The sequence below is a fragment of the Magallana gigas genome, chromosome 4, assembly GCF_963853765.1.
Source record: "Magallana gigas chromosome 4, xbMagGiga1.1, whole genome shotgun sequence".
Taxonomy (NCBI): domain Eukaryota; kingdom Metazoa; phylum Mollusca; class Bivalvia; order Ostreida; family Ostreidae; genus Magallana; species Magallana gigas.
The window spans coordinates 52,186,975-52,209,854 of record NC_088856.1 but is presented as its reverse complement, the minus strand read 5'-3'; the positions used below and the strand labels follow the sequence as shown (position 1 = coordinate 52,209,854).

The 22,880-nt window shown below is 34.7% G+C and overlaps 3 protein-coding genes across 4 annotated transcripts in view; 1 reads left to right on the top strand and 2 right to left on the bottom strand.

Annotated features, from left to right (window-relative positions):
- The window catches only part of LOC105322563 (uncharacterized), an 89,470-nt gene that overhangs the window by 20,205 nt on the left and 46,385 nt on the right, over window positions 1–22,880 (bottom strand). The gene's annotated exons all lie outside the window — the stretch shown is intronic.
- On the top strand, window positions 2,907–8,287 carry LOC117682054 (tripartite motif-containing 13-like). 2 transcript variants are annotated; one of them, XM_066082856.1, is made up of 3 exons: window positions 2,909–3,243; window positions 3,714–3,803; window positions 6,245–8,287. In XM_066082856.1, the coding sequence occupies exon 3, from the start codon at window positions 6,268–6,270 to the stop codon at window positions 7,951–7,953; it is 1,686 nt and encodes a 561-aa protein (XP_065938928.1). In that variant the 5' UTR covers window positions 2,909–3,243; window positions 3,714–3,803; window positions 6,245–6,267; the 3' UTR covers window positions 7,954–8,287. The 2 variants fall into 2 exon arrangements, with proteins under 2 accessions (XP_065938929.1, XP_065938928.1); XM_066082857.1 differs by having other exon boundaries at window positions 2,907–3,754.
- LOC105322585 (uncharacterized) lies at window positions 12,398–22,840 on the bottom strand. The gene is made up of 11 exons (XM_034448843.2): window positions 22,492–22,840; window positions 16,421–17,694; window positions 16,022–16,109; window positions 15,609–15,659; window positions 15,404–15,517; window positions 15,203–15,316; window positions 14,985–15,095; window positions 14,782–14,892; window positions 14,571–14,660; window positions 14,078–14,165; window positions 12,398–12,513 (listed from the first exon to the last, which is right to left on the bottom strand). The coding sequence occupies exons 1-11, from the start codon at window positions 22,556–22,558 to the stop codon at window positions 12,405–12,407; spliced, it is 2,217 nt and encodes a 738-aa protein (XP_034304734.2). The 5' UTR covers window positions 22,559–22,840; the 3' UTR covers window positions 12,398–12,404.

Sequence of the window (22,880 nt, the reverse complement as noted above, 5' to 3'; positions counted from 1 at the left end):
GTGAAACTAGAAATGTGTGCCATATCTAATACATGGATGTTGTTATGTTCATTTGCAGTACAAATAAAGAGAGGATTTTAAAACTGTGATCTTCTTTTACAGCGTTTCAATTCAATGTTTCTTTTTTCATTCATTATAGTCATATTTATGACTATGAAATCTATTTGTTTATTTTGTGTTTCAGACATGGTAAATTACTGAAATAATATATTTTTTTAAAACTTGATTACATGTATAACTGCATTGCATCAAACGTTCTGATGGAATTATGTCCCCATAATAGGATACTCATGATATCAGCTCTAGCGACAATATATGCACCAAAGCCCACAGCATTCATCAGAACTTGTTCTGTCGAGGACCAAAAACCTTTTGTATATTACATTAGTATTGTAATAGAAGAGGAGTCTGTCCACAAATGGACTCGAAAATGAAACCAATTAAAAACCAACGCTCTACCGACTATGTGAAAGGGTTAACCCACTAGCTAGTGCTTGTAGTAGCATGGCAGTACTGAGCCTATATTATATACCTAGTATGTACACTATTTCAGTATTATACATGTACTGTAAAAGATATACAATGGAAAAAAGGTTTCGACTGCCCTATTACCGTCCATTATTTGGGGCTTACCTATAAGTTTTTATTTTCTTCAAAATCTACCAATAATCAGAGTGTTTACTTTGGATTAAATTTGGTAGATTCCAATGTATGTACAAAAACATTCGTATTCTGAAAAAAGTCTTCGTATTCTGAAAAACAGGTGTAACTTAACCTGTGAAAACAAGAATGTGTATAATTCAAAGGAATTATAAGGAATTGTTAAGAACGGGAAAAATTTAAAAGCTTGGTAAGCTAATTAAAAATTAACTTTATTGTTTGGGACTTGGACTTTGGGTGGGGGGAGGGTAGAGGGTGTAAATTTCATCTACTGCTAGTATCAATTTACTAAGTAAAATTACCGAATAATAATTCCATATGGCTTTACATAAACCTTTTTCTAAAATTTCTTCTTTAGAAATATATATGGAGAGAAAAATACAAAAAAACTGATATACAACTATCGGACAGGGGGATACTATGTAGTAGTCTTTCCCTGGGAATACTATCAGGATAGCAGCTTTTACGGGGGGGGGGGGGGGGGGTAAGTTGCTATGCACACCGGTTCGGGGAGGAAGAACAAGTCCCGTTCTTGATCCCTTGATGGAGTTTCACTCTCCGACACTCATTATAACGAATATTTCTATACTTAAATAATATTGAGAGAAAAGGAAGATAGCCTAAAAAGAGAGGAAATGCAAATAAAAATATCTGGCCACTCAAGACCCTTCTTTGTTTGTAACCCCCCCCCCCCCAACTCAATACCAGTACCCCTGACCCTCGGGTATGAATTTCATAGTGTAGATTCAAAATTAAAAGCGAGGAATAAATATTCGCGTAAAATCGCGAGAAGCAGCCCTCGCAGATTTTAAACGCTTTTATTTTTTACACAGTTTTGAACTATAAGAAATAATAACAAAAAATTGATGCACGCGGTTTAATATTCTCGCGATTTAATATACATGTAAAATATATAGCGGAATCGCGGAATAAAGTACTCGCGTAAAATAAGGCATTTACAGTATATATAGGGGCCATTTTGAAGGATTATATCAGTGTATATTGTAGAAGTCTACTAGTTCATTCTACCTATGGAGAGCATAGTTTGTATGCTAGGTGCCCGCAGTAGTAAATTAAACGTATAAAATAATCATTTTAATAAGCACATTTACTAATTAACAAATAAAGCCCCACCCTAACACCAGAGTCCTTATCACCGGATCCATGAACTATGTTTTTTTCGGTTCTGCCCAGTAAAGGTCCATCTGCTCATTATAACCTACATTTATTCTCTTTTGAGAAGTGGACAGAATGTAGGCTATGCCTGTCCACTTCTCGAAAGAGAATAATTATAACCCTGTGCTTCGTTTGTCTGCTAAAACAAATGGTACATAGAGAAGACTTGATGCATAATTGTATATCACTATTATAATATCTTATAATGAAACCCTGCCCCAACGACAGAATCCCTGACCCTTTAGCCATAAATTGGTATATGGAAGTCTCCTCATTTATCAACAGCATGTGCTTGTTTATCCACAGATTGTCAAACAGTTGAAAAAGAAGATTTTGTTAAAAAAAATAAATGAATCGTAATTTTTTTTTTACCCCAAAACATTATGGCCCCTGGGGATGGTTGTCATGAATTGCACAATTTATGCCCCACTATAAAATATATTGTATAAATTACAAAAAGAATATATTATTATACGATTTATTAAGTAATAAGTAAAAGAATTCAATCACATTTTTATAAATATTGTGCCCCAAGAGGTTTTAACCGCATTCAAATTGTCTGCCTATAGCCTGTCAGGATGTTGTTTGATCAGCACATGAAAGATTAATGATCCAAAATATATTTAAAGACTAACTGACGAAATAACTTATGAGTGAGCATTCACAATCTAATTAAAATTAGATCCTTCACGCTCCCGTCAAATTGCAGGCACGTAGCATCGTTTTTGAAAGTGTGTGTGTGTGTGTGGGGGGGGGGGGGGGGCAGCAGACTCATAAAAAAAAGCAAAAAAAAGGGGGGGGGATGTTACATTCCAAAATCCTGAAAATCCTAATCCATTGGGGGAGGGGGGGATACTTTTCACTTCAATTTCACTGTTTATTTCCTTATTTTCAATTCAATTTTTACAGGGTCACAGAAAAGTGGGGGGCCAACTCCATGTTGATTCAATTTTTTATATGTAAATTTAAGAAAAATCTTTGCTGCGTGGCCCCCCTGTCGCCCCCCCCCCCCCCCATCCCCGATGCTACGTGCCTGGATTGGGGCATTCATAACTAACGTTATATGTTGCAACATTTACTGGGATCAAATGTATTTGCAAAACTCAGATTGACAAAAAAATGTCGCAAAACAAACTAAACTCTAGTTTTGTCTGTTTGAAAAAATCCATTATTTGATAGTACATTACGGATTATTAAAGATATAATTGCAGGTAATCGGATAAAATCTATCTATGCTTCAATTATTTACATGATTTATTACTTGTATTTAATCAGGGGCGAAACATCCCAGAGCACGCGTGTAACGAGGGCGAAACCACCCAGTTCCTCTTACATAGAGACAGAGGACCAGTCAACAGACAGACAGAACAGACGACAGTAGACGCGATGGAGTCGGAGAAAAACTAGGTCTGGAAGAAGAGATATAGAGACCTACACATCAGGGAGTTTAATTTTATATACCAACTCATAAGATTGGAGTCACAAAAGTGTTCCTCCGATCACACACATATTATAACATCAATATTCATATGTCAAACGTTATGTTGAAGTTCATAAGCCAGACTTCATTTCTGTCGGCTATAGTACATGTTTATCATGATACTCATTAACCTTTTCAATTTAATTAAGATGCATCAGATTATCTTAACTGTCATTTAACAATTAACTACATGTAGCACAAAGCATCATGCGAGGATCCGGGGAGGGGTGGGGGTGGGTACGAGGGATATTTTTTGACAAGCGCTTAACGCTTGTTTCATACAGGAGGTGTTCTATTGTCTACCTACCCCCCACCCCCCGAACAGCGCATGATGTATTGAATCTCGTTTTGAGGTTACCCGAAAGTTTAATTTAAACCAATCACGTGATTTTTACAGGCTGCCAGGGAGAACCATCAACAAGGAAGTGTAAACAAATGGTAAACATTAAAGATATGTCGCCATTTTGAGTTAAAGGCCTTTATAAAGGTGTGTGTAGTTCGTTAAATTCGATTATTGTCAGCTGTTATTTTCTGATAGTTGAAAATTTAAATCTAATGCTTTATCTTAATCTTTAATTTGTTTCCATTGAGTATAAATGTTCTAAGACTATATCAATGAATATTGCTGAAATGTATCAGCTTACTTTAATTGAAAATTAATGATGAAAATATGAACATATTTGTTGTTTGAATTACAAAAATGGACAAAAACAGTAACCTGTAGCATTTTTTAGGTCACCTGAATCACTCAGGTGACCAATTGCAATTGGTCTTCATTCGTCGTCATGTGGTTTAGGTGCGTCGTCCATCGTGCCTGCATGACACGTACTGTATGCATTAAATTAACAATAAATTAACAAATTTTAAAAATCTTTCTACACCTTTACAGATGAGGGAAATGCATGGTTATGATGTACATGAAACCCTCTACCAAAATTTTGAAATTCATTGCCCCTGGGTCAGGGGTTCAGACTCTAGGGTGGGGCCAAAATGACCATATAATATAAATGTATTACATCTTAGAAAATCTTCTTCAAAATAGTCATATAGTGTTAATTGTTAAAGCATTTAAATGTTTAAGAAAATTGTCTTCAGAATCTTTACTTCTGCAGATAATGAATAAAAGCTATCTGCATTATTATTAAGAAGGAAAAAAAAAGTAATCTATCATTTTTTTAAAAATTTCATGTCTCCCAGTGTAGGGATTTAAATCTAGGGCGGGGCCAAAACACTTATGTAGTGTATAGGGTAGAGGTTCTTAATGCAGGATATGGCCAAAATGGTCAATTAGTTTTAATGTCTATAATGTTAAAAAAAAAAACATCTGCTGACACAAAATAAAAACTGGCTGCATATTTAGAAAAAAAACTTTAATCTGTCAGCTTTCATGTCACCTACATATATAAGGCAAGGGTTATGGCTGGGGTGGGGTTATGTCTTATTATCTTATTCTACTCGGGAATTTCAATGAAAGAAATGAGTAAATTCAGATCACATATTTAAGGAGGCCGACTTTAGTTTGCATTGCGCATGTTTTTGTGCATTCTAATATAATACAGTTGATTTATACTTCTTATGAATTTTTTTCGATATCATTTATAAAATTGAACACAATAAACAAAATACAGATAAAAATATTTAGATTGTCAAAGGAAATTTTTATTTTTAACACGATTTTTACGTTGTGCGGTAGGGGAGCATTGTCATTGCGCTTTTATGACGTTATGATAGAATGAAGCTTTGTAGGAGTACGTTATAAGAAATAACATAAAAGAAAAAGTAAAAATTGTACGCTGTTGAAATTTTATATACAGAATGATGCTATCCTCGAGGACATTTTCCTTATTTTTGGAATGAATCCATTATACCAATCATCATTCGTGATGATCCAAATATATAGCAAAATTTGGTGCATTGTAATATTTTGAGATGGCCCCCACTAAAAATCAGTAGAATTTTGTGTTTTTTACATATAAAGTAGGAAATGATATTACTAATCATATATAACAATTTGAGAAAAAAAGCTATTGTAGTATTTTTTAAAACTGCTTTGATGTGCGGAAAATGACAGTTTCCTATATATTCCTATATTAAATGTACCTCTATTTTGAGATGGTCCCTAAAAAGAACCAGACGATCGATTTTCAGGAACCTTTGCAAATAAACTAGAGTTGGTTTAAATTACATATGGTTAAAAAATAAAGAGTTATGCTATTGTAGTTTTTCCGCAAAAAACCCAAATCGGCCTCCTTAAAAAAAGAGAAAGAACGAAGCTGTCTATCAAAGTTAAGATATTGTGAAACCATTTGGAAAGAGTTCAGTTTATCTTTGAAAACATATCCACATAAAATTTATTTTGAAAGTTAACAAATATGGGGAAATTATTTTATATTAGTCTCGCACCTTTTCAATATCAGGTTATGCACTCTATTATGATATGTTAAGTACATCTTTTTTTAATATGCATCTATTTAAAATCAATATGGTAACACATTTTAAGGCAATTAAATATATAAGTAAAAAATATTTCGCTGTAAGCCAATTATTAAGGAAACCAAAAAAAACCCCAAATATATGTGTACAATATTTTAATATCAAAGATTGTTTGAAATTATGTGATGCAGTAATAAGTTTTAGAAGCAATTTTATGGTATGAGATATTTATGAATAAAAAATAAATGCTTTTTTAGGACTCATTCATATATATCTGTCTTTCAATAATAAAGTTGAGTTTCAAAAGAGATTCAGTGCTACAAATTTATAAAGTTTAAATAAAGGGATAATGTATTTTGTCCTTAAGCAATTGTGTTGTTATTTGATGCAAGATGATAGAAAAATTTCTGATAAGACTTTTTCTGAACTCATCTCACCTATCATATGTAAGTTTTATTGTATATATTATTAAACCAATTTTTGTTTATTTTTCAGTACATGGATAAAAGTGTCTGACCATGGACCCTGAGTACAACCTTCAGGATGTGTTACGGTGTCATCTCTGTGAGACCCCGGGCCCCCCTATGTACTGTGCCATTTGTAACAAATATCTGTGTAAAGCCTGTGAGAAGGACCATATATCAGATCTATCCAAAGAACACAAAGTGCTGCCATTTAAAAAGTGGAGATATACTCCTAAATGTCATAAACATCCCACAAACATAAGTGAACATTACTGTGAGCAATGTGACATTCCTATTTGTGCAACATGTCTTTCCTCTAAAAAACACCGCGGCCATAAATTTATTGAAATGACTGAAAACCTTGAAAACAAGAAAGAATTCATTCAAAAAGATTTAAGAGAACTAAAGAAATCCATTTTTCCCAAATACCAAGAGATTGCATCCATTATCACAGACCAGAAATCTGCTCTGAATGAAAACTCCCAGAAATTAACAACGGAAATGGACAAACATGGAGAAGACTTGCACAGAGAAATAAACACCATTATCAGAAACATGAAATCTAACATGGAGGAAATGGACACCAAACACCTGGCTGTCTTAGACAAACAGGAAGATGAAATTAAACACACTATTTCTGAAATCACACAGACCATTACTGAACTGAAGACGTTACTGGACTCCAATGATGTCAGCCGTGTCTCTGCCTACAAATCCAGGAATGATGAATTCAGAAGATTGCCTCCTAAACTCACAGTGTCCTTAACAAGTTTTACCCCTCAGAAGATCAACAAAGAACAGCTTTATCAACAGTTTGGTTCTCTGTCAGCGTCATCTATCAAAACAGAAGAACATGGCTACACCATGGAATCTCCCGGTGCTGAGTCCTCTCCCGCGGACAGACCGCTCATTGATGTACCACGGATCATCACACAGATAAACACCGAGTGTAGACTATTATACAGTGTGTCCTGTCTGAGTGATGAGGAGATGTGGACGTGTGGTCAGGACAAAATCATGAGACTCTACAACCTCCGTGGGAAACTAGTGAAGTCAGTCCAAACCAAGTCAGGGAACGTTCCAGAGGACATAGCAGTGACAAGGAGTGGGGATCTAGTTTATACTGATTACGATGATAGAACTGTGAACATAGTGAAGAATACACAGATACAGACAGTGATCAGACTACGGGGGTGGAGACCTCGCGGTGTCTGTAGTACCTCCTCTGGTGACCTCCTGGTTGTCATGGACAGTGATGATAATAAACAAACAAAAGTTGTGTGTTACTCTGGCTCCACAGAGAAACAAAGTATTCAGTACGACGACAAAGGACTACCTCTCTATTCATCTGGTGACATTAAATACATCAGTGAAAACAGGAACCTAGATATCTGTGTGTCAGACTATAGAGCCCGTGCAGTAGTGGTGGTCAATCAGGCCCGGAAACTCCGGTTTACCTACACTGGTCCTCCCTCTACTACCAAGGGATTATTCTATCCATACGGCATCACAACAGACAGCCAGGGTCGCATCCTGACAGCAGACGGTAACAACCACCGTATCCACATCCTGGATCAGGACGGACAGTTCCTCCGCTACATTGACAACTGTCATTTACGTGATCCATACGGTTTATGTGTGGACACCAGAGACAACCTCTTTGTGACTGAGTACACAACAGGTAAAGTGAAGAAAATACAATATGTGTACAACATTACACAGCAGTGTAACATTGTTTAAATATGTATTACATGTTGACAAACTGACTAAATATATTATTCTTGTTTGTGTATAACAGTTAATTACCTGTATTATATAATTAGTTTATGTTAATAATTAAATAAACACCTTCATATTATGCTATATATATTTTTACATACCAACAATATTATGTGAATCGTAACAAACTCATTGTTTTTCTGCTGTGGTTTTAATATGGTGAAAAAAAAATGACAGCATTAATATTTTACTTTCCAAACAAACTTTTATATATGTTTGCGCATTAAAAGTTTAAAAGAATACAATCAGAAAACATTCTGTTTAATAAACATTGTATATAAATGATGTTATTCAATTGGAGGAGTATATCGTGAATAATAAATGATTTGAATAAAATTGTGTGATCTTGTTTTAATTATTATTTGTTGACCTTATAACTGTAATTTTGAATTAAAAAATAAATAAATTGGACTTTCAGATTTAATTGGATGGAGCAAAATGTCTGAATGTTTGTATTATCAGTTGGAAATTTTAAACTCTGTAACATTTAATTCTAAGAGTATTTTGAAGCAATGCTGATTGTTGCATCCGAGATGAAAAAAAAACATCCTCTTTGTCAATGGCCAGGTCTAATCGAAGAAGTGAGCAATCTTCTTAGGTTATGGATCAATGATTTAGTTTAGCCATACCCTGTAAGCAGGTTGCCCGTTGTTATAGCAAAACCCCTGTATATTTCCAGTTCAAAAGGTCGATGGGTCAATAGGTTAATATGTCGGTAAGTGTTCTGTCAAACTATTGTATTTTAAGACTTTAGTCATCGATGTTGGTAAACATTATGAAGGTTAAACATGCTGACAAGTGGATGAGGTCAAAGGTCACAAGAAGTAAGAGGAAGGGTGAATAGAATGGCACAATTACTCTTGATTTCAGTGTAAAATGCATGCGCGGATCCAGAATTTTTTTCCAGAGGAGGTCCGAGTCATATTTTCGGCAAATTTACAATATAAGTAAGAAATTCAAGTTTTCCAAGGGGTACCGACCCTCCCTCTATATCCGCGCATGACAAAATACAGAAATGTTAAAATTTACTGTTTAATGAAAATAAAGAAAAAACCCAAAGGCAATATTTCAAAATTTACGAACTTATTTATTTTTTCTACAAAGGTTCAAATGTGCTACAAATAACATTTCTGATGTATAGAGGGAAACTGCAACAGGGATTTGAATGACTTGCGTTATGTTTTTCAATCAAAATGAGTCTATACCAACGTATGGGCGGATATTATAGAATAGCTGGCACTGAGGTTCTAAATAAGATTTTGGTGCAAACAGCAGTCAGTATCAATATGTTTAAAGTACTAAGTTTTTTAAAAAGACTACAAAAGTCGATGTTTTGCTAGATAAAAGAATTCTGACAGAAATGTTATATATGTTATGGTATCATGCAGGCGCGTAGCATCTCTTTTCCATGCAAGTGGAAAAGGGCCAAGACTTTACCCCCCCCCCCCTCCCCCAGAAAACTCTGCTAATTCTAATCCGTAGGGTCACGGGGGATGGGGGCTTTATTACAGGATGTATCTACATGTATGACCTTCGTAAACTGTTATAGTGCGTTTCAAAATAATTTCTATATTTTCTTACAGTGACAGAAAAGTAGAGGGACAAGTTTATTACTTGAATTATATAAGTAACTTTATATTAAGTAATATATCAGTAGGCAAAATAAGTGTACCTACTCCCCCTCTCGTAACTACGTGTTTAATTTTATTTTTCCAGTTTCGTATCTGCCCTAATATGGGCTTTTTAAAGTATTTTTTTTTAATTTCATCGCCTTTTTTCTTTATATTCCTGTCAGTGTGTTACATTTGTCTAATGCTAATAAACTCAAGATATTGTTATATATAAAAGACATTTTGGCTAAAATATGTGATCGGACATAAAAGTAATATTTGATGCAATTCTCTATTAACCGTCAAACAACTAAATGAAAAGTTCAAGGGAAGCGGAGGGGGGGGGGGGTATTTTGCGTTTTAAAATCGTGTCCCTTGGTAATATATTTTCACAGAACATGAAAAAATATATTATTCTTAGTATCGTATTTTTATTTAAACAAAACAAAATCAAAAAACCAAAGTGCTCTGATTAATCAACTTTTATTGAAATGTATGTAATAGGAGTTATCTCTCTTTGATCAGTCATGCAAATTGAGTTTACGCCTAGGTGATATAAACTCACATATACTTAATTGTAATCTATAATGAAATGGTGAAAAATTCAACAAAAACTTCAATAAAATGAAAAGTTGTACAAGATTGTATATGATAAATGCAAATCATGTCCACCACTTTCCTCTTTAAATAATTTTAGACAAATACTAGACATTTGCTGGGTAAATTGACTCGAAATACCCCACGTGTTAGACCCTGGGAATCCTTTCCGAACTGCCACCCCTTCTTCAAGCACGGGAACAAATCATTAAAAATTAACATTATTTATGAAAGCTGTCATTTTGGGATCTGAATTCGATATTCGACAAATCCAGCATTCGAAAAAAGTATTCAACAATTTAGTTTGCAAGGCTATTGAGATGACAAGTGCGCCCTATAAGCCAGGATATGTTTTCCTTATATAATTGCACCCACAAAATATGCGAGGGTCAATAATAAAATAAACGTTGACAATGCTGCTGTCTGTTTAAAATTTTCCACGACAGGCATGCTCAACACCTTAGTTTATGCAAAAACATTTATTATATTGTTATCCAAAGCAGAATATTTTGTTGCAACAAAGCACGGTCACGTCTAAAACATGACGTCAAGACAGAACACGCACAGTTTGCCATAATATCTTTAATCTATATATTACCCAAGGTATATTGCATCGACGGATCCAGAGGGGATCGAGGAATGGTTCTGGGAGTTAAACCCCCCTTTCTCTGGGACATATGATTTTTTTCTTCAAAATTTTCCTACCTGTAACTTTATTACTTCCACTATCTTAAATAAGATCGTTTAATGCGCACGTGGCGAGTTTCTCCTCTTACTCAAGCAGCCATCCCCAAAATAATTGTTTTAAGCCTCTAAAACAAATGTTATGCCTCCCGTACAAAGAACAAGAGGCCCACGGGCCACAACGCTCACATGAGCAACAATAATAAAATCAGCTGCATGGGATCATAATACAAAATATCTGGACAATATGGTATAAAACATGTAGATCCTGTATAAAAAAAATCCAGTTCCCTCTTGATTTTCTTAAATTTTAATGTATAATCAAGTCCCTTTTATAACAGGATGATTTTATAGTCATATCACATTCAGCATTGCAGTTCTCAAAAAGACCCTAACAATTGTTTATATACCGGATATAAACATACAGCAAACTCTGAACCCCTTGTGAGGCCCAATAATCTTCCAAGGGCCAACTAAGTTTAAACAATTTTAAAGAATCAGCAATATGTAAAAATGCTTGCATATACTTAGTAAGTAAAAGCATATATAATAACATTTCAGTTTTTGTGAAGAATTAAAATGTTTTCCTTTGTACAACTGAAACCCCAATGTGGCCCCACCCTACCCGTAAAAAAAATAATTAAATAAATTTAAATCTACACTATCTGAAGTTGCTTTCACTAAAGTTATAGCTTTTCTAGGCAATTTTTTTTTAGAATTTTGAATTTTCCCTACCTGACGATGCTTCCACACAAGTTTCAGCTTTCCTGGCCAAATGGTAGTTGAGAAGAAATTTTTTAAAGATTTACTCTTTATATTCCTATGTAAAAATTCGACCCCCCTATTGTGACCCCAACCCACCCCTGAGGATCATGATTTCACAACTTTGAATCTACACTATCTGAGGATGCTTTTACACAAATTTCAGCTTTCCTGGCCCTCTGGTTCTTAAGAAGACTTTTGAAAACTTTTCGAAATTTTTCAGTAGTTCCTCTTTATCTCCCCTTGTAAAAATGCATGGTCTTTAATCTTTAAACTTTGAATCCCCTTAGCCTAAGAATGCTTTGTGTCAAGTTTTGTTGAAATTCGCCCAGTGGGTCTTGAGAGATGTTGAAAATGTGAAAAATTTGCAGAAAGACAGACGGAAAGACAGACGGACAACAGACAAAATGTTATCAGAATAGCTCACTTGAATTTTCAGCTCAGGTGAGCTAAAACGCCATGGCCAGTTCCATCAAGGCAAAAGCAAAGAAGACCGCCAGAAGTGTCAAGCCAGTGAGTACACGTGGAGGAAGGACCTGGCCGCCCTCCGTCACACCTCAGTGGAGTCCACGACTGGTGCCTTGGTCTTGGAATGAGCGTCCACGTTTTTGGCGGAAGATGATGCAACCCAAGGGGCAATGGCCAAGGATCCGGAGTCGCATATTAAAGTCACCACACAAAATGTGGTCATGTCCCTAAGCTTATAGATACAACTTATGTTATCTTGTCATAGATAAAAAAAAAAGACAAGATTCTTTGTCATGATTTACTTCCATTTTGTCTAAATACATTGAAGTCAAATCTCTTTTTAGATTCTCCCAAAGTCGTATCCTCGAATGGAAATAGAGAGCGCTGTTCTTTTGACAATCTAAAAAATGAAAATTTATTAGTCTTGATTGAAAGGCATGGAATTTATAGATAAAACATCACTACAGAAAATTAATGTTGATATTATAACGTTTAAGATGTATATTGCCAGTCTTGGCAAATACTATTTTTCTCTGTCCTAAATAACTATAGGGGAAAAAACGAATTTATCAGATAGCTTAACTAGCATTCAAAGTTCAAAACTGTGCGCGGGCTTTTGAAAGCTTTAAAAATAAAGGGGTTTTTCCCAAACATTTACAATTTCAGAGATGCGTACTTTCGAATTTCTGATCATTACATACAGTGAATAACAATTCAGGAATAACTGAATCTTTGGTTTTAGATTATTAGTATAAATGTGGATGGACACTCATAAGTTGAACAATAATCTCATGGGCCTAATAGCTAACCTGAACAAAGTTCTTGTATTATTCTATTTTGAAATGTTTGAATAAGAAACTCTTTGAAAATATTGTCAAACTCTCACATATTCCAAGATTCGACATTAAACAACAATTAAACATAAAAAGAAGCCGACTTCTTGGATATCATATCCCCCATACCCCAAGGTTTTAAAGTAAAATGAACTATAACTGATTATTAAAAGTGAAAGAAGGTTACTGTGACCTTGATAAGAAGATATAAAGATATGATGATGCTTATAAGTAAAATAACTAAACGTAGCTTTGTATTTCTTGAAAATATTCTTAGTTTTCCTCTGTACTTCTACGTTGAACATAAGTATTGGTCGGCGGGTCACCGTTATAACAATTTTGAGTCTTCGTTATTTTAAAATGCCTGCATTATAATTTCACACATTGATGCAGTGTAGTTAATGATTAGAAGGTTTTCAAACATGTCTCCCAATCATTTGGATTTTGAATTTTGAAACCCTCTTGGAACACCAAGATTGGCCCGCATGTCATGGTTTTTAGCAATTTAGAATCTTCACTATCTTATGATGCTTGTATAGTAATCTCACCTATTGTAGCATTGTAGTTCTTCAGAAGAAGATTCTAAAACATGTTCCTTATATATTTCTATGTTAAACTTTGAACCCCTCCTGGAGCCCCAATATTGGCCTGGGGGTCGTGATTTTAACAAATTAATTTGAGTCTACATTATGTATGATGTTTCTAAAGTAATATCACAAATTGTAGTTTTTGAAAAGAATTTCCTTTAATGATTCCTTTCATATTTCAAACCTCTCATGGGGCACCAATTTATTGGTCCGAGGGTCCAGTTTTAACAATCTAGAATCTGAGGAAGCTTCCATAGTAATACCACAAATTGAAGCATTGTAGTTCTTCGGAAGAATTTTAAACATATTCCCTATATAGTTCTATGTTAAAACTTTGAACTCCTTTTGGGGCCCCAGTATTAGTCTTCAACAATTTAGAGTTTACTAGATGTGCAAGCTGTCACAGTGGTGTAAATATTGGCATTTCCGGTGCAATGGATCTTGGGAAGAAGCTTTTTTAAAACATGCACACTAAGACGACGGGTACTAAGGTGACCAGAAAAGATCACTTGAATCTTCGGTTCAGGTGAGCTAAACAACTTACCTTTGCCTCTTCTTTATTCCATAGATAAATATGACACAGAAGGAAAGGGTTGCCAGGACCAGAGCAGACAGTAGGCAAGATACCCAGGCTGTTGTCATGGGGAAAACAGAAATAAGAACAAACAATGGCTTAATTGAATTTAAGCGTTAGACTCATATTTAAGTTTCAATTATAGTGCCCTGTTCCTATGATGCATTAATTGTAATGATTTCTGCATTAAAAAGAAAGAGTACTAAATTTGAGTAAAAATATACAATTATGGAAGTTGATAGATTTAGATAAATACCGCATGCAAACTAGAGTTAGTTAAATATTTTGTTGAACATGGTTTTCTTTTTTTAAAGGATCACGTACAATGTATTATATCTATTTATTTTTTCTAAATGTGTCACAACCGGTTATGTTTGCAATATAATACTTTTATAAATATGTTGAATTATTTTATTCCTTTGAGTAGAATTATGAATATCAAGTAATAAGTTAAGAATCGTACCGTAGTAGCAAGCAGTTCCTAACTGGAGATTGAAAATCGAGCAACTGACCACGTTACAGTTAGAAGAGGAGCACTCAGAACTGGACACGGCTATAAAAACGGAAAAACACCAGGTTTTCTTTACATAAGAAGTACATACACAAAACCTGTGCCCACAAACTTTTTTTAAGTCGTGTCAACATTTGGTAACAGATAAACTTAATCGACTAACTTGATGTGCAAGTTATGCCACTGAAACCGACGTCACATGAGCAGTGAAAACTATTGACGTCATCAGTACAGTTCCCATGGATACACGGTGAGCTGGCACACTCATCGACATCTATAAATGGAAATAAAAAATCAAACCATATTATGACTGCAAATACATGTACATAATTAAGTGGTAGAGGTATATATTTGTTTATCAACTACTTGATTCACAATGAAGGCCTGCATATCCTGCATCACACAGACATCGGTAGCCATTGACGGTATCGGTACAGTTGCCATGGATACATGGTGAACTTGCGCATTCGTCAATATCTGAGTTTGAAAAGTAACAACAAAATACATTTGTACATTCTAATATGAAGTTAAGGTACGGTAGGTAAGGTAAGGTAGCTCAGTGCAAACCTGTAATTATTAATTACCAGAGGTACAATCGGTTCCGGTAAATCCTGCCGTGCACACGCATGTGAAACCCCCGAGGTGAGGTAAGCAGACTTTAGTATGGGGACAAGGGTTTCTAAGACAAAAGTCAATCGCTGTAAAAATAGAATAACAACATAATTATGACAATAAATGATAGGAAACGGGATTATCTTATACAGAAATAAAACTGAACAACTCACTTGACCGGCAATCTGAGGCCGGGTCGTAACCATGGATACAAGTGCACGTGTAGTTTGCTCCACTCTCAACGCACGTCCCTCCATTATAGCATGGCGTTGCAAAGCAAGGTCGGTCTGCAATCAATGTTTGAATGAGAAATATTTTTGTTCATAGCCTTATAGAAAATCTAAAGGGGACTTGATAGATAGTTTATGGTGGTCGTACCTTGGTACGGCTTTGCGCAATCCTCGTCTATGAGCCCATCACCATCATCATCTGACAATACAGATATATCAACACAGAACAGAAAGTTAAACATCAATAAAGATCATAAAAAGTAAGATATTAATATAATACAACAGTTGACCAAATGTTTGACAAGTAAGTATAATTAATAGAACAGTGTGGGTTTTTTGTATGTTTTTAAAGATTTTTTTTGGGGGGGGGGGGGGGTTCTTTTGGTTTTTTTGTTGCGGGGTGTTTTTGTTGTTGTTTTTGTTGTTTCTTTTTTATGTGTTTTTTGTTTTGTTTACAGTAATGAAATAAATATCAAGGAACGATCATGCAATGCAATGCAATGCAATTGCACAATCATAGAAAAAAATAGTTTAGGTATTAAAAATCTTCAAAGGACATACCTTGGTTATTCTCTATTTCCTCGTCAATTTTTCGGTCACAGTCGTTGTCCAGGCCATCCCCAGGAGATTGCGAGTTTTGTATGCACGGCTAGAAGAAAAATTTCAAAGGTGTGCCACAATATAACATATTACCAACAAAAAACATTAATTAGAGAGTGTCGGTTAGAAGGAAAATCTTACTTATGGCGGGATTTTTGAATTTACCACAAATACAATACAAACGCATGGCGAGATATATAAGGTTGAAAAAATACTATATATTATGAATATTGTAAAATTCCGGTTTCGAGCAATAAATACTGACTCTAAATGTATGATTTATACATGACTGTTATTATACTACATGTAGGCTATGTAGGGATTTTTATATTCTGCAAACTTCTAGTGACACTGGGATACCTCATTAATAGACGTAAGTCTCATTCCTGTAGCGAATCCATACGTCTCGAACCATCCCCTACCGTAGAGAACTCCCCCAAACACACAGATCGGGGAAATATGGCGGATATCGTAGGTCCCCTCAGACAGAGGGACATATCCTCCCACATACTCTCCCCCGGGAAACTCCCTGATCTCCGTCGCATTCAGGGGAAGCCCATTGATTCGCAGTCCGTCCAGATCCACTTTTTTGACGACGAACATGAAATAGCTGTCGTAAGATCCGGTGGCGCTTTTGGGCGTGGTGAAAACATATTGAGCGGCGTAGAGTTCCATTGGCGGAATGATAATCATAGACGGGTCTGCCATGTTCCGGTTTACCTGGCTCAGTGAATACTGGACGACATATATGGGTTTGTCTGACGTAATGAAAGCATAGAGGGATGAGGAAAAATGTCTCTGCACCCAATCGCCGGGTTTAGATAACGTTAGTGTTTCAGTGTGTTGAAAAGAACCATCTAAACCTTGAATTACAACCTTAGTGTGGTGTTCAGAGGCAATTAACCTGAAATAATCGCCCACAATACGTTCAGGTATCGGAACGGTTGCGTAGCTCTTTCCCCACTTATCGACCGATATGTGTTGTTCGGCAAGGTGGTCAGCTGTCCCGTTGCCTACTGCTGTTAATACGTTACCACTAAAAACCGACACGGGCTTGTCTGACTTTATGAATGTCCCAGTGACATCACCAGCGCTTTGTATTTGCAGGGTATCATAAGCGTCGACGGTGAAATTTATCCATTGACCTTTGCTGAAGTTGCCACCTTGGAAATATACTAATGACTGAAGAGTTTCACTGAGTTTGATTTGTAATGAAGTTGCGTTTGAGACTCCTACCACCAAAATCTCTGAACTAAAGAATGAGGGAAGATATGCAGTGACGTAGTATTCACTACCGATGACGTCACATGAAATCCCGAGGAATGCGTCATTAGAAAAGGGCTCTTTATTAAAGCCATAGACAACGATTTCGTCCGAAGCTTCGATGAGAAGGCCTTTTGAACTGAGAGAACTCCCAGTCATTCTTAGAGAGCTGGAAATATTCACCTGTTCCACCGTACCGGAAACGACGGTTAGAGAGAGATGCATGCCGGAAGTGTGCCATCTCGGACTGGTGATGTTGACTGAGACCGGAAGTGATTTGGACGTCGTGATGAAGAGCTCGCTGAATAACGTCGCCTGGAAATTCTCCATGAAACCAAGCACAAATTTAGTCCCTCTGTTGTCCATAAGACCTGGAAATTATTGCAACACACTTTTATTGAAATCTTCACAATTTTGACAATTTATCGACGTACAACATATATAAGTATATGTACATATTACCAAATATCAGTGGGTGATGATGAGGTGGCGAGGATATGTTTTGCGGGAAAAAAATGAAACATGCAGTGATAAAATAAACTTAACAAAAGGAAGAAAATTAAGTAAAAATATATTTAAAAGTAGGTGAAAGTATGAAAGCGGATGTACATGTAGTTAATCAGCAATTAAGGATGACGTTTACTCAGAATGAAAAAAAAAATCCACTGATGATAATGAAAAACCACCTATTGTGTATTATAGACCTTTGCTTGTTTTGTTATTTTTCACTTTCAGAAAAGTAGGTCAATGACCTACTTTTTGAGTTAATGGCCATTGAATATTTATTGAAAAATCAACAAAATTCCCATAAAATTTTACACTACGATTGAGATTTTCTTAATTTTAAAAATATTACAAATAATTAAACACTTTCAAAAAAAAGATACAGTTTATGAATGGCAGTGGCACTAAATAAGTACACAACATTAAGATTTTAGCATCAATTAAAAAAAATAATTCAGTCCGAATTTCCTCTGTCAGTTTTCAAATCCCTAACCATTTTTGATTCAATTTTACAAAAAATTGAATGATGATAATACAAAAACATTTATGATATTGAACTACTTATATTGACCTTATTCTGTTGGCATAAAATTTATATGAGGTCAATGATCAAAATTCTGAAATATGATGTCTTTTATCGTTTTTAAGCATTTTTCAATATTTTTATTATTCGTGCCACAAGATTATTTTAATGAATAATTGAGGTAAAACCAACGGAAAATATGCAAAATTACGTAGACTTAAATATAAAATCCTAACTTTTAATATTACACTCCTGCCAAAAAACTTTTAGCAGAAAACGAAATCTGCAAAATTTAGTCCGAATTTCCTCTGTTTGGCTAAAAAGTCAATTTTTGTTTGAGCATAATTTCATAATAAAGTAAAACTATTGAATGTTTTGTCAATAATAATTTATTTCATAAATACTTTTTTGGGTTTAGAACAAATTTTACACATATCATTGCATTAATATTGAACTTTTTAACAATCGGAATTTGAGAACTCAACCCCTGAGTATATATAAGACCCTTATCGAAATCGATTTATTTACGAACTTTCCACTTCAAAAATCAAACTTTGCCATGTCCGTGCGGAGACAATGAGAAATAAGCTTAAGGGTATGGAATGCCATAGCTGCCTTAAGGTCAATTTCATATTATATGAACTGGTATTTCATTTATATGCAATAGTAATATCATTATATGCAGTGGTAACATCATTACATGCAGTGATAACATCATTATATGCAGTGATAACATCATTTTATGTAGTGCTAACATCATTATATACTATTATTTCATCATTATATTCAAGGGTAAAATCTTTATATGAAGTGGTAATATTATTACGTTATGTCGTAAGATCATTATGTGCAGTAGTTTATTCATTTTATGCTATGAATAAATCTTTATATTACATGATAAACTCATTTCATACAGAGCTAAACTCATAATGAACTATTGTTCAATCGTTATGTTATATGGTACACTCTTCATGTGCAGTTGCAAAATCCTTTTATGCAGTGCAACTTCTTGATATTAGGTGATAAATTCATTATATGTAGTACTGACATCATGTTATGGTGTATTAAAACCATTATGTATGGTGGTAAAACCTTTATGTATTGTGGTGAAAGCTTTACATGCAATTGTAAATCCTTTATATGATGTGACAATTTTATAATATGCCGTTGTTGAGTCATTATATTATGAGGTCAGTTCTTTACATGATGTGATCATTTCATGATATGGAGTGGTAACTTCTTTATATGCAGTCGTAACTCTTTATGATGAGGTTGTAAACTGGTTCTCGCTGAAAAGTTTTAATGGGGAAGAGGTCCAGTTTTATTTTTAAAAAAGATGCCGCGTTCGTTGTGACGGTGCACATTTCCTGGTCAACTTGTCGTTTGTTTTGAAGAGAGAGAGAGAGAGAGAGAGAGAGAGAGAGAGAGAGAGATTTTCTCTGTTCTTGATACATCGATGTGTGATAAATCGAATGAATTTTTAGTAGAGTACGCGTTTAATTTTAAAAGTAAAATAAATTTCAAAAATTAAATGATTGTACTTTGTAGAAATTTTATACCCCCCTCTGCTTCTAGATCCGCGCATACAGATAGGAAGATCACTTTATGTATCTTGATATTAACATAGAACAATTTAATTTCTACTTGCTATCGTGTTTTAAATATGTATGTAATTCTTTGGAGCTTTTTGAATTAATAAATCTAATTCTGTCTCTTCAAAAACGTTTAAATTGAGGAGTTACTTTGCTCTTGATTGTTATTTAAAATAATTTTAATAGCATCCATATAAACCGTGGTGCTTGGAACAAACTTATCCGTATTTTGCTGATTCATACATTATTGCACGGCTTGCTTTTAACGATGTCGAACAATATGTATATATATTTTGAAAACGACATATTTTACAAAAAAAATACATTAACATTATCGATTAATGCGTTACTTCCTCGTTCAGCAGCAAATGTTTTAGCTGCAGATCTGTAGCTCTCTGGTTTAAAAAAAAATCGGATAGACAATTTGTCTATCCGAATTTTTTCAACCAGAGAGCTACAAATGTTTATAATGTGAACAAAGTCGGTAACGTTGAAAAAATCAGCACACATGTAAAATATTACAATAACAAGCGTTTTAAAACTTATTTATCCCGACATCATTTATTTTCAAAACCATCGGAATAGGAGTATTACCTTTTCAAAAATTAATTTAAAAAATACCAAGTAGTTAGTCTCGGTGATTATTCGGACATCCTGCGTAACTAGACACGATGAAGTTTGCTAAGATTTAAAACACCGTTTTTTAACTTCGGAGGTTTTTTTTTCGAAGTTTAATCTTTAAAAATATGCCTCTTTGAAACAAAAATCGGATATGCCATGAAACCAGTCACATTTTTCAGTGAAACCATTTTACAATTTGTTTAATGCATGGGGGTCTTGAACGGGGGGGGGGGGGGGGGGGGAGGTCGCGGGGAGGACCCCGACCCAGAAAAATTAAAATTTCTTAAAATTTCCATGAAATTACCAAAAATTTGCCTCGGACCCACCTCCCCCCACCCCTTCGGCAAACTTCAGTATTCATCGCACCCCCCCCCCCCCCCCCGAAAATTTTGTATTGATCCGCGTATAAAATGGTCCTATAAAAATGATATGAAGATATCTGCAACAGCTTTATGGAAAATAGCACAGGAACTGCAACACCTTCTTTGTAGGATTTAAAATACAAAAATACATGCCCGGTGAGCTTAAATTTTATACAGTGGATGAAACAACCATAAAAAGAGGTTAAGACCAACCAATTTCTTTATTATTTCTTAAAAATAAAATTAATTTTAAGAAAAATGAAAAATAATTTTTATTTATGTCTATGAATAAAAATCTGTCTATTCCTTTTGTGTTGGAGGCATTAATCAGCGAGAAGTAGCATCTACCTGGTACATTGAAACAAAGGTCTTTCGACTTTGATTTTAAAACGCTTGCTTCATTTTTTGTAATTTCTTTTACTCTTAAATTAAAAGCATACTCTACTAATAATACATTCGATTTACCACCATACATAATGGGTTCAATGATTGATATTATGATATCGATGTTAAAGGACAGATAAACTCTCTCTCTCTCTCTCTCTCTCTCTCTCTCTCTCTCTCTCTCTCTCTCTCTCTCTCTCTCTCTCTCTCTCTTAAAAAAACCCGACAAGTTGACCAGGAAATGTGCATCGTCACAACGAACGCGGCATCTTTTTAAAAATAAAACTGGACCTCTTCCCCATTAAAACTTTTCAGCGAGAACCAGTTTACAACCTCATCATAAAGAGTTACGACTGCATATAAAGAAGTTACCACTCCATATAATGAAATGATCACATCATGTAAAGAACTGACTTCATAATATAATGACTCAACAACGGCATATTATAAAATTGTCACATCATATAAAGGATTTACAATTGCATGTAAAGCTTTCACCACAATACATAAAGGTTTTACCACCATACATAATGGTTTTAATACACCATAACATGATGTCAGTACTGCATATAATGAACTTATCACCTAATGTCAAGAAGTTGCACTGCATAAAAGGATTTTGCAACTGCACATGAAGAGTGTACCATATAACATAACGATTGAACAATAGTTCATTATGAGTTTAGCTCTGTATGAAATGAGTTTATCATAGCATATAAAGATTTATTCATAACATATAATGAATAAACTACTGCACATAATGATCTTACGACATAACGTAATGATGTCACCACTTCATATATAGATTTTACCCCTGAATATAATGGTGAAATAATATTATATAATGATGTTAGCACTGCATAAAATGATGTTATCACTGCATATAATGATGTTACCACTGCATGTAATGATGTTACCACTGCATATAATGATATTACTATTGCATATAAATGAAATACCAGTTCATATAATATGAAATTGACCTTAAGGCAGCTATGGCGTTCCATATAAGGGTGTCAAAGATTTAATCTCGTTAGAACGCTAAACTTAAGATTGTATGACAGACCATGCTCTGCATTGGTCATTTCAAAGCATGGATATGTGATTGTAAAGTCAACAGATACCTAACAACAATAAACGTTGAGAATTCTTTCACCGTCTAAAATTAAAATCAAGACTTACCATGAACGTAGGATGGAATCACAGACAGTAGAAAAATACCCAACGTTAAGGCAGTAGCTCCGTCCATGACGTCACAAACGACGCATACTGTACCCCCTCTATCAGTAGGCGCCGGGGTCAGTATAACAACTCACGGAGTCTCTCACTATTATGCTCTATGGAAATCCTCAGCTCAGGTTGTTAAATTTACATTTCATAACGATTTGTTGTTAGCCCTTTTCTAACGTCTTAATATTTTAATCCATTTTAATCGGTCAAAATTTTGTTTTGACTCCATTAAAGAGATCATTAATTGGTAAGCATTCATTAATACATTACTTTACTAGCATGTGTGATTTGTAAACATGATTTAACATAAGACAAAGTCGGAGTAAGACAGACCTAGTCTT